This window comes from Melanotaenia boesemani, chromosome 15 (genome assembly GCF_017639745.1).
Source record: "Melanotaenia boesemani isolate fMelBoe1 chromosome 15, fMelBoe1.pri, whole genome shotgun sequence".
Lineage (NCBI taxonomy): Eukaryota > Metazoa > Chordata > Actinopteri > Atheriniformes > Melanotaeniidae > Melanotaenia > Melanotaenia boesemani.
The window spans coordinates 32,474,923-32,487,744 of NC_055696.1; the positions used below are offsets into that span (position 1 = coordinate 32,474,923).

The window sequence follows — 12,822 nt, forward strand, 5'->3', positions numbered from 1 at the left end:
TCCGACTTTGACGTCACAGAAGTCAAACAAACAGCACATTTCTGCAGTTTCACAACATTTACTGTGTCGTCTTTTCTACAGCATCACTTTAATATATGAACAAATTAAGCAAAGCAATGCAATGAACGGAGGGACGGTGTGTATTTTAGCATGTGTTAATATGCGGGTCGACTCATGTTTTGCATCATCGGGTCAGGTCCAGATTTCACTAGAACATATCCACGGTTCGGGTTTGGTAATCGTTTGAACGGGTTGGGGCGAGTGCACATTGGTACGATTGGACCCGTGCAGGACTCTGCACAGACGAACTCGGCTGCATTGTCTGTACATGCCTCTGTACAGAAGTAGGAGGCACCGCTCCACAAAGGGCCATTGTTAACATTTGTATTCTCCTTTTTCTTAGTATCCTTCTTTCATTCATCAGTTGGGCATAATTTTATTGGTTCAAGGTAGGCAAGTACTTCCAAATCAGTTCAAAGACATGAAGCATCCATTACATCCGTAAATGCTACGCACTATGTGACTTCGTCTTACCCTCTGCGCATGCGTGTCACTTCAGGGTCACACACTGCTCACACTTCAATGAGATTTAAGGTAGCATTGAAATGATAATGTAAACGACCACGCCCAAAAAAAAAAAAAAAAAAAATCGGATTTCAGCATTAAGACTAGGGCCAGACTGATTAAATCAGCCGATATAAGCCCTTTTCAATATGGCCAATATTGGCCATTGTTTTGCTGTTTATACGCCGATATATTCTTACTTTCTCATAAAACAGTAAATGCTGTTAAGTGTCAGAGTCGTGCAGAATGACGTCCTTGCGGCGTTTGTCCACTAGAAGAGCTGTGACTCCATTCAATCCCACAATCATCCTCTTGTCTTTTCAACCGGGTTAACTAAGTAGCTAGTAACTGCAGAAATAATGTAAGTGTACAAAATATCTGAGCGTACAGAACGAGCATTCATCACTCCGTCAGCTGCAGGCTGAGGCGTATTTTAGGAGGAGAGATGTTAATGCAGAGGGGAGGAAAACTTTATTAATACTACAGTCTGTCTTCAGCCACCGTCATGATGTCATGTCTTAGTTTTACTTTGTCAGAAAAACGTGACCGGCTGTAACAGAGACTCACTATGTGTTACAGACCATGGTGACCATCATATATAAAATACAACTCTATCAAAGATGACATCTTTTTGACATTTGAGAAAATCATATCTGCTTTTAAATTTTGGTTCATATATGATATGCCAAGAAAATATTGGAGTAAAGAAAATGTAAATTATAATTAAAGAGCATCAGAAGGCTGCATAAATAATGTTTAGCTAACTTCACTCATGTTGGTTATATAAGGTATACACCTTATATATATTTTTCTACCTGTACTTTAACCTACTTCTAATTTGCATCAGCAAGAAGTAGATGTATTTAATTCATTCATCATTCATTTATACAATTCATTTATAGATTGACTTTAAGGTTATATATTTTAATTTTCCAGTTATTTAATGCTTTGTTGCATGTTTTGAAAAAATCTTCTGTTGTAAAGTTAAACATATGAGGACAAAATATTGTGAAACTATAAAATGTTGTGCCTATAATTCATATTTTTGTTGGTGTAAGTGTAATAACCCAAAAATAAGTTAATTTATTCAATATATATATTTTTAAAAAATCGTCCAAATAATCGGTAATCAGGATTTTTTTTTTAATTGCCAAACATCGGAATCGGTATCGGCCTCAAAAAAATCCATATCGGTCGGGCCCTAATTAAACCTGTAGTGTGAACATAGCTGGCGTCTATCAACACTTCAAAGTTACAAACTTGGTATGAGATCAACCTTCACAGAGTTGTATTTGCGCCTACCTGTCCCAGGCTTGTCGCTGTTCGGGGCTGAAGGGCTGGCTGCTCTGGACATATTTTGGCTGGTTAAGCAGGACTTGTGCATACTGGACAAGGTGGTAGATCCACATGGTGCCGTCAGCCCTTACCCCAAGAACTCGCTTCTGATTGGCAGCCATGCCATCCTGTCCTTGCGGCGGCATGTTGTGCATGGACATGAGGAGCCTGGATGGGGAACAGACAGGACTAAGTAGGACAATAGAGGTAAAAAATAAATAAATAAATAAAAAATGTTTAGTTTTTCTGATAATTTGAACTTTCTGATTGGAATGAAGTTCTTCTTTTCTGACCTAATTTGTTTGATTAGGTTGATTAAAAACAGTGGTTTGTTTGCATAATGTGTCGTGAGACTATTTATTTTATTATTTTAGAGCAGAACTTTCCCACAAGGCTCACTCAAACGTTTTTAAATAAAGACTGATGGACTGAAATGAAGCATTCTGGCTTTAATTAAAGAGGAACAACAGAGAAGGTTTAATCTCACCCATAGAACGAATTGACAAGCACTCCTCTGGTGTTACCATCCAGGGGAACAGCAAGCTTGCCATTTGTCTCTGCAATGTCAGACGAGGCTTTCTTGGTGCTGAAGAACGCGTGGAAAAAGACAAACCTGGAAAGGAAACAAAACCACACTGATTTGTTGCATTTCCTCCATCCATTACTTAAACCTTTATGTTCCCCAACTGAAGACTGTCTTACCTGGCGACATCCATGATGAGATCCTCCTGCTTTTTTACATGGTGGTTGTCAATAATTGAGGAGAGTCGAGCTATGATCCACTTCCTCAGACGGAATATGGAGCTGTCCTTCCTGAAGACAGAACATCAGTTATACTCATCCTGTTTTCATACCAGATGTCAACCTGTTCAACCTGGACGGTGAGACTGTCAGGTGGAAGTAGGTGGACACACTTACTGCTCTCGTCCCTCCTGTTTGTCTTTCTGTTTGCGGGTGCTGAAGTCCAGCAGCTTATCCATCTGAGGCTGCAGGAACATGTTCTTCAGCCAGTCCACATAGTTCTGTAGGGCAGCAGGCTGGAGGTGCTGCACCACCCTCCACACTGACGGCACCACCGGGTAGCCGTGGTTGGTCAGTGAGGTGAAGCCCACCATGACTGCCAGCTGTTTGTCAGAGTCCTGACAACCCTGCAAGAAGTCTGAAATGTAGGTGTCCATCTCTGGGGCCAGTTTGAAGCGGTCTGGTTTCTGGGAGAAAGAAATAATGGATGAAGATCAGAGTGGCTGCTTGGAATAATTATCATTACTTCAAACAGTTTCCTTCTCTGATACATGCAGGGTCATAAACACGGCCCAAAAGATAATCAGCTGCCCTCTCCTCACACTGGAAGAGCTACACCATTCCCACTGCCTCTGGAAAGCAGGTAAAATAATCCAGGACTCCTCTCACCCCGGTCACCACATGTTTGATCTGTTACCGTCAGGCAGGCGGTACGGATCAATCACTGCAAGGACAAACCGGTTCAGGGACAGTTTTTACCCGACAGCAGTAAGAGCCCTGAACAAATGGTTGACGAGTACTTGAAATTCAAGTTCATGTGCTTTAATAAGCTCCTGTCCATGAGAGACGCGTATGCATTGGCCAAGTCAAGCTAGACAACTGTTAGGTTTCCTTTGCTCTCCTTGGCCTCCCTGGTTCAGGACTCCAGTATGTTCCAAACACCCAGAGAAGCCTGTAATGCCACCTTTCTAGACTGATGTGTTGACTTATCTGTTCCTTACTATGTAGGTGTCCATCCTTTTGGGAAGGACAGAGAAGAATTTTGTTGTGCTTTTGGACCTCTGACGGGAGCTATACTCCTCTTTCTGACCGTGCGTGCGTGGGAAAGACTTCACACAACAAGAACAACAATGTCCGTTTTGGCAACTTTACTGAACTCAGATGTAAGTACAGACATTTGGTATCTACATTAGCATCTGTATTGCTGCTGTGGTGGATTGCGGTCTCTAGATCGGCACAGAACAGCAAGCTGAGCTGTCCATGCACCAAGCCGTGAGCACCGTTTTACATCCAGCTAGAAAACTAAAAAAAAACTACTTCCGTGAGGGAACCTCGCTAACTTCTCATGCGTATGAATGCTGCTTCTGCTAACCAATCCAAACGCTATACTGGATAACGCACAGAACAGGGGAGGGTCAAACTTAGCTGCTGTGATCTGCCTTACAATATCTTGCACTCAACACTTAGGAGAAATGGTTCTGATCTGGCTGATGTTGGAGTCCATTTCCTTGGGTACAAAACACCCCTCCAATCGTTTCCAAGACGATGGAACAATGCCTTTTGTCTATATCCTCCACAGCAGTTTCCAGAGCCTGCAGAGGAACATTGGGCATCTCTCTGATACCGTGTAAGAGGGCAGATGCTGAACGAGCTTTGTGCACTATGTCCTTGACTTCCCTCCATGTTGGTTTGCTGGTGTCCAGCTCTTCTACAGGAGTTTCAGTTCCGCCAATCCTAGGGTGTGTACTCGATGACTAGTCGACTATCAGAATAGTCATTAGTTGCAGCTCTAGTCTGCAGACTGGCCCTCAGAGTACAGTGATCATATCTTTTATGCCCTCCCTTTCCTCTGCACTTGCTCTTTTGAACTGCTTATTGTGAGTCTTGATCTCCCCTCTCAATCGCAGGATCTCTTTGCCCTCCTGTTAAGCTAGCTGCCAGGGGCTCCACTGCTGCCTTTCCTCTTGTTAATGCCGAAGGGTTTTCTGGCCATGGTGAAGGTTGTCATACAGTCGATTTTACTCTCGGCTGATCCAGCCAACATAGTCTAGAACTCTAGTCCTAGAAGTCTGGTCCTTTTCAAGGTGACAATGTTGTGCTTTTGTTAGCTATGGGCCATTTCACTTCAAGTCTCATAGGTAGGGTGCATGAGGTAGAGTTAAGTTAAGTTTGGGTGAGCAGTCTCGTTATCCTTGTATTTTCCATAGCCATAACCGTTGTGTCCCTCCCATCGAGTCTCTCACTCCTCCTCCCTTGGGACTCAGGCAACAGCTGGTGCCCTCTTACGAGTGCTGTGATTGAATTAGCATCCTTTGAATTAGCATCTCCACCACTTTTCCAACATGTTTAACATTTTCGAGTGGCATAGATAAGGAATCACCGCATGATGAACCTGGCAACCCAAAAGGTGTCACTTGTCATCAGTGACTGATTTGACAGTAAATTATAGATAAATAATTAATTACTACTTTTGAAAAAGTGACATGTTTCACATATCACAGAGAATTTCATTTACTGGGCTTTGGTACTTTATTGATGGAAAAATGTGGGACATGTCAAAGTGAATTCAATGTCTTTGTTGGGTCAAATGATGTGAAAATGGACGATCAAATTTTAAATCAGACCAAAGTTGCATTTTAAAGACATTTTACACCAAATTTCATTGTGAATCAGAAATCAGAAATACATGCCACTACTTGGGAAAAAAATAATTAACTCAGTCATCTGATGAGAAGAACCTGCTCGTTATCAGCAACCTTGGTTCACTAACCTGAGTGGACACCACATGCTCTCCATAGTGCTTCATCACCTCTCCAGACAAAACCTCCTTCAGCTGAGATAACGAAAGCAGAGGCAGGGCACTGCCCAGCAGACGGAAGCTCAGGTAACTGGACAGAGACAGGACAACAGCAGGAAGACAAGTTAGCGGGATGCCATTCAATGGAGGCAAGAATGGAGAGGTTGACGTAACATGAACAAAAAAAAAATCCTAAATCCTAAAAGAGAAGCAGCATCTTCTCCGTAAATGGAAATCAAAATAGACTAAACTTAGAGCAAAATCCCATGGCTAAATCAGTTACTGAACTACTACTATAAATAGACCAAATACAAATTTTACAACCACACACACTCTCCCTAGGTCTTCCAGGACATGCTGTAACTCTGGATGTGAAGAACAGGTGGAACAGTCTGTTCCTGAGGGTGGAGCGATTTCTGGAACAGTTCCCTGCTATTCAGGCAGCCTCCATGGACCCTCGGTTAAAAAACCCAATGGAGAAGGACAGCTGTTGTAGATAAGGATGGACATTGATATTACCTTATTCCATTATCAGTGTGAGCTAATGTGCTCAAAAGGCTGCAGTCTAGCTAATAAAACAGTGTGTATATTTTTCAGACTGGGGAGGCTTTCTAATGAGGATTACAGAAAAGCAGAAAAAAGCAACAGTTTGTGGAAGTCATAAAGGTCCTCTTTACATCAACCATCTGCTGCACGGAGTCCAACTCTGGGCCAGATTCTACCCAACCTCGGGAAACTCCAGCACCACTTCACAGTTACTGATGAGGACTCCTCTTTTACACGGACCTGAAGTGTGTGTAGTATGATCCCGATTTTTCAGTTTTCATTAAGTATACTCAGAGACATGACTATCCTGCACTACTGTCATGCGGGATGAGAGCACCAGGCACTTCCTGGAGGAGGGCACAACCTTAGAGCCGAGATTCAAGACGAAAGTGGCAGATGGAGTGTGGACCAGACTAGAGGAGGAGCTCATGAGTCGGATCTCACAACAAGGTTTTTATTGTTATTGGTAATGTTTTTCCTCTTCCATTGTAGACCAGTGCATGAGATTCCCATAATCTATTGAATGCAGATGGAGCAGAACCTTGAAGAGACCACTGGTGACCATGTTGATGTCTCCTCTGATGAAGAGCATACTGCTGCAGCAGCAACAATGGTAAAATACTGCATATATACACATCCTGCTTTTTTCCCCTTTTTCATTTTCAAAAGAATTAACATAACCAATCCTGACTGTCTTTTTCTTTATTTTCCTTTGTTATTTCCAGAAGAAGCCAAAGCTCTCTGCCCTTGAGGACATGGCAGTTGAAATAAGACAAGAGGACTCTCAGCACCGCAGAGAAGATTCAGGGAGATGCAGCCGTACAGAGGTCTGCCATCCATCCTAACCTCAGTGAATCCAGTAACCTGGGGCTGGAATGTGAGGGACACTGGTGTCAAACTTGGCAACCAGGTATCTGTGTGTGCATCATCCACACCTTCAGAATGTACATTTTCTACTGCTGGAAACACCATCAGCCAGGAGCGGGCTTGTCTGTTACCTGAGAAAGCAGACACGTTGATTGTCTTGAAGAACTGCTAAATGAAGCCTCTGTAAAATTTTAAGGTCCTTAATACGCAGCAGTGAGCTCTAGACACACTGACTTGTCACCTGTTTGCAACTGTTTTATTTAAATTTGTTAGAAAACTGCTGTAAGTGGAAGAAATGCCAAAGCTGAAAAGTAAAACTCAACATTTGTTGAAAACATGAAAAGTATTTTTCTTTTCGCTACATTTTATTTTACAAAACTGGTATCGAAAAAAGTATTGTTAAGGAACCGGTATCGAAGTGAAGGTATTGCTATCGGTACCAGTATCAAATTTTTTATTGATACCCAGCCCAAAGGTATGGGGATGTCAGACTGGAAGGAAGGAAACCCTCCAGTTAGTTGTAGGAAACTTCCCCCAAAGAGTGAGACAACCAACCGGCGGCAGTAAGCACCCCCATTCCCCACAGGGCAGGACAAGCTGGGGACAGGTGTGTACATGCCCAGGACCCAGGGATTGCACCCATCGTCCTGCCAGAAAAACACCAACCCGCCACACACCGGGGGGCACGGCAGGCACGGCAAGTGAGCCCAAACCCAAGTCCTACCAGCCCCAGATCGACCCGGTCCCCCCCTTTTCTAGGTCGACTTTAGTTTTAGCTTGTCCATCTAGAAACCATCTGATTCTCCAAACAAAGCACTACACAAATAGCTTGCAAATCCAGTGAAGGGATGCCAAAACTCTGCTCTTAGCATTCCTTCACTGGTTCCCTGAACAGCTTTGAATTGATTTTAAGGTTTTTTTGCTGACTTTTAAAGTTTTAAGAAAAATATTTTAACAAAATGACGTCACTTTGTTCTCTCAGGGGCGAGGTTAATGCAGAAAAGCCGGGATGCAAAAGAAGTTATTTCCACTTTTCCGTTGATCTAAATTAGCCAACAAGGTGGAATAGATATTTCAAAAGAACAGCTGGGTACAAAAACCTATACTACACATGCAAGGTACACAAAGATAAAGACCCCCCCCCGTCACCATGGATGAAGCTTCTCATGTAGCGTGAAATGACCAGGTCAGAACACAATTTGTTCTGGCTTTTGCCAACTTTAAAAAAGGAACAAATTTCTCTATTCTTGCAGAGTTTGTATCAGGCTTAACGCAAATCTCCACTTCAAAACACTGAAATAGTGTTTTTTAAGATCTACAGTGTAGATTGCCATCTCTTACTGAGTTACTTACTGAGTTGGCCCATATGGCTCTTTAAACATGCCGTCGATGATGGCTTTGTTCCAGAAAAGCTGGAAGCTGTCTTCCTTCAGAGAGAGCTTCATGAGGTCCAGCGCCACCGGTGGGAGGAGGAACTCCTTCTTCACAGAGTGGGCTGCCATCTTCAACACCTCCGTCAACCTGACAGGTATTGGATCAGAATTTTTACACAGATGCTGCTAATCAGCAAACATTAAAAGCAGCCGACAGAAGCTCACCAACACAGACAAGCTGTGTCCGAGGAGGGAAAACATAGAACCTTTAGAGCCGGTCGAGCTCTGTGCTCTTACCTGGGGATGTTGTCAGCGTTGATGATGGTGGAGGAGCCCAGCAGCTTCTTAAGTTTCTTGGGTTTGAGAGTTTGTGGGAAGCGCTGCAACGCGACCAACAGCAGCTGCAGCTGCTCTGGAGTCTTAAAGGCTGAAGCCAGATCAGCTTGCAAGGCACCCAGAAGGACCTCCTCGAACACCTCTTCTGGGATCTTTTAGACAAGACGGCATCGTGTTAGTGCTTGAATGTTTATAGCAATGTTCTGTTAGAAGTGTGACCGAACATTAGATTCACCTCTGTGAGAATGTCCATCATGGTCTTACTGGGCAGGTCCTTCAGGTGCTGTTTGTGCTGGCTGAGACTCTGGAGGACCTCCACACATCCCAGCACCACCAGGGGCTCCTGCAGAGACAAGAGACAGAATTGAGGAACCAAAACATTATAGCACTGCAGCTCACACACAACAGCCCTCACAGCTAAGCCAAGCTACAGTTATCTATGCTAATAAACTGGCCTAGCCTCTTATTCTTGTTGGAAACCAAGGAAGATACTCCGCAAATCATCTGAACACATCCTGTAAATGTGACGAAGGGACGCGAGGATGCTCACTTTACTGAGGCGGCCAGACTGATGAAGAGCAAGGACTCCAAACAGGTTTCCAAACATAGCATTTCTGGCAAGTTTCTGAAAGGCAGAGAAGATCTTGATGAAAAAAAAACTTGCTCACAAAAGGTTTCCAGCTAAAAGAAACAACACCATCAAATCACCTTTTTCACTGCATGCAAGTCGTGCTTTTGTTTTATTCTGTCGAGCATACTCTGCAGGGAGATGTTTTCAAAGGCACCCAAGACCTGAAAAAGAAAACTTAAATGATAAGCCAGCACAGATAATTAAATAAAAGATCATTTTCTTTATACTTAGAACCCGCTACATGATACTTCTGTTTAAATTAAACACATCTTCATTTAACCTTTTCACAAACTACATCTTAAAACTAAAAGAAACAGAAGTAATAATTATTTAAAATGTTCTATTAAGTAAAATGACAGCATCTGAGATGTTAAAAAGAGTCCGGCTTAAAAATCTGTGTTTGGATTCTTTGTCTGTCAGAAGCTGAAAGCTCTATTACAGTGGTCCCAAGTCCAGTCCTCAAGATCTACTGTCCAGCTACTTTCAGATGCAGCCCTTCCCCAACACACGAGAATCAAATGACTGGCTCATTACCAGGCGTCTGCAGAGCTGAGTGACATGTGGAGGAAGGATCTGAGCCATTTGATTTAGGTGTATTGGAGAAGAGTTGCATCTAAAAGTTCCAGGATAGTAGATCTCGAGGACTGAACTTGGGCGTCCCTGCTCTGTTACTTTAACATATACAAAAGTTCAGTACAACTTAAGTTTGACTGAGTATTCATGGTTCCTGCTTTGCTGCCGTGCGGACGCTTCCTGCTCTGCTCTCCTTTCTGCTTGCATTTTTCTTCTTTTTTTCTTCTTTTTTCTTATCTTTACCGGCAAGAAATTTAGGAACAAGGACTCCTAGTCACTTATAAATCACTGGAACGAATATATTTTTTGATAAATTTAGTTGATTTCCATCGGAGAACTAGTGGAACGATGTCTCCTAACCCTGCAGTATCAGTGAGCTGCACTGAGTGTGAGCAACTTTCTTTGAGGATAACACAGCTGGAGAAGAGGATTGAAACACTGCAAGACATTCGTGTGAATGAAGAATTTATTGACTCTGTAGTAGCTTCTGTACAAGCTACTGAGTTGTCAAATGGATTGAGTCACATCTTCATACGCGAAGGCATGTCGAATGTGGAGCCTCCCGCTACAGACCTGGCTGATACACTTCCCTGGATGTGTTCAAATGACATTGGAATAGCTGAGGAAAATCCCAAACCGGACCATCAGACTGATCTCTCCTTCTGGAACACTGTTGGTGCCAGACCAAAGTCATCAACCCCGGCCAGAACCTGGTCTGATGTTGTTCGTCGCAGAGGTAAATCCAGCAGGAAATTTAAAGCTCCAGCACTCACTCCACCACCTGAAGTCTCACTGCATAATAAATATGATGTGTTGAGTCATATTAAAATGAATGATGATGAATGTAATGCAAGGATTTATCAAAATTCAAGAAATAGCCCTAAAACTCAGCCCAGGGCTAACCAGACCAGGAGGAGAGGCCAAAATCCCACAAACAGGAGGACTAGAGAAGCTATCGGCACCTCCACACAAAAACAAATAGACACAATTCTGATTGGGGACTCTATAACACAGCATGTGAGGATGGCAAAGACGGAAAATTTAACACTTTTTGATACATCAGTCAGGGAACTGACAGAGATGTTGCCGACCATTCTGTCTTCACATCCAGATGGTATGAAGATTATTGTCCACACAGGGTCTTTTGATATTCTGAGGAGGAAAATTGGCTCTGAGATCCTGAAAAAAGACTTTTCTCTGCTGTTGGAGAGACTGTGTCAGTTGGGAGCACCATGTTTACATTTCAGGACCCATTCCTACAGCGGGTAAAGGGATTGAACTTTTCAGTAGGCTTCTTGGCCTGAACACATGGTTATCAAACGCATGTATCACCCATGGGATAAAGTTCATTGATAACTTCAATATCTTTTGGAACTGTAAGGAGCGATTCAGACCTGATGGTGTGCATCCAAATCTAACTGGATGCAGATTACTTGGTGCACACTTGCGTCATGCTGTTGGGACGGCAAACCCAAACATGAGTGTACAGATAAGAGCGAAGGACACAGCAGAGAAGCGATCAACTGCCAGCTCTCCCCCCTCACCAGACCCTCTTCTCCACATCACCCAAGGTCTTAAAAGGATGTCTCTATCCAGGTCTGAACCCCAGCGACCACCATCTACCAAGAAATACAGGGCTCCCCCCCCTCCCCCTCCTCATCCTCCTATTAGATCATCTGTCCTGACCGAGCAGGGCATGGGAGGAGGTTCCCAGAGCAGCAGAATTCACAACAAAGATAACATGCCATGATGCATTCAGGGTCCTTGCTGTAGTTTTGCTACTACTGACAGCTGTTCTGAGATCAAGCCTGGACCCAGTAGGATTCCTGTGTTAGTTAGTAAAAAAAGGAATCGAACACGGTCAGTTTGTGGGGTGAATCGATCTAATCTGTTAACTGTACCTTGTATAACTCAGAATACAACAGAGACCAGTGTAAACTTCATAAAGCTAGCTGTACTAACTGTTAGATCTCTGTCCAACAATCACTGTTAGTTAATGACTTCATCATTTCTCACAGTTTAGATTTTCTTTTTCTGACAGAAACATGGTTAACAGAAGACACAAGTGCTACAGTTCTTAATGAAACAGCACCCCCTCATTTTAGTTTCATGAATAAATGTCGAAACGGGAGGAAAGGGGGAGGAGAAGCTGCCTTATTTAAAGATTCATTCCTGTGTAAAGAAATGTCATTTGGTGATTTTACTTCTTTTGAATATCTTAGTTTTATTTTAAGGGGCATTCCTAAAATCCTATTTCTAATCATCTAAAGACGTCCAGGACACTGTGTAAATTTTATTGATGAATTTTCTGAATTATTGTCGGTTATCTCTACTGATTGTAACCATTTCATCTTAACTGGGGATTTTAACATTCACATAGATAACATGACGGATGGTAATGTCAAGGAATTTTGTTCCATATTGGACATGTTTGGTTTGTGGCAACATATAAAACAACCGACCCACATTCAAGGTCACATTCTGGACCTGGTTATTTCAAAGGGTGTTGATATTTCTTCTGCTGCGGTCACTGACTTGGCCTTGTCTGACCATTTTTGTATTTTGTTTGATTTACTGATCACTCAGAATGTTCAACCAACCTGCTCCTCGGTTAGGAAGAGGTACATTAATGAAAGAACAAGTGCTAAGTTTGTGGAGGCTATGTTACCAACAACCAGTGCAGAGTCAGTTGATAGACTCCTGGATAATTTCAATCTGAAAATCTTGAATGTAATGGATGCTGTTGCACCGATAAGAATCAAGAGCAACTTGAGCAAACAGAAAACACCATGGAGAAACACCCCTGTGGTTACCAGCCTAAAAAGAGAATGCAGAAAAACTGAGCGGAAATGGCGGAAAAATAAACTTCAAATTTACTATGAGCTGTACAAACAAAGCCTGCGTAACTATAACAATGAGCTGTGCAAGGCCAGAGAGCTGCATTTATCTGGAATGATTAACAGGAATGTCAACAATTCTCGCACTCTGTTTGCTATGATTGAAAAACTTACAAATCCTCCTAAACAGATAAGCCCAGAGCTCCTTTCCACTGAGAAATG

General features: G+C 42.8%; 1 protein-coding gene across 1 annotated transcript in view; it reads right to left on the minus strand.

Moving 5' to 3' along the window:
• mybbp1a (MYB binding protein (P160) 1a) overlaps positions 1-12,822 on the minus strand; it is a 56,617-nt gene that overhangs the window by 38,894 nt on the left and 4,901 nt on the right. The window contains exons 3-12 of the mRNA XM_042008468.1: positions 9,268-9,351; positions 9,110-9,184; positions 8,795-8,902; positions 8,521-8,711; positions 8,204-8,371; positions 5,411-5,528; positions 2,818-3,107; positions 2,602-2,712; positions 2,387-2,512; positions 1,867-2,067 (exon numbers count right to left, since the gene is read on the minus strand). Of these exons, the coding sequence (XP_041864402.1) occupies positions 1,867-2,067; positions 2,387-2,512; positions 2,602-2,712; positions 2,818-3,107; positions 5,411-5,528; positions 8,204-8,371; positions 8,521-8,711; positions 8,795-8,902; positions 9,110-9,184; positions 9,268-9,351 (1,472 nt within the window). The remainder of the gene's footprint in view (positions 1-1,866; positions 2,068-2,386; positions 2,513-2,601; positions 2,713-2,817; positions 3,108-5,410; positions 5,529-8,203; positions 8,372-8,520; positions 8,712-8,794; positions 8,903-9,109; positions 9,185-9,267; positions 9,352-12,822) is intronic.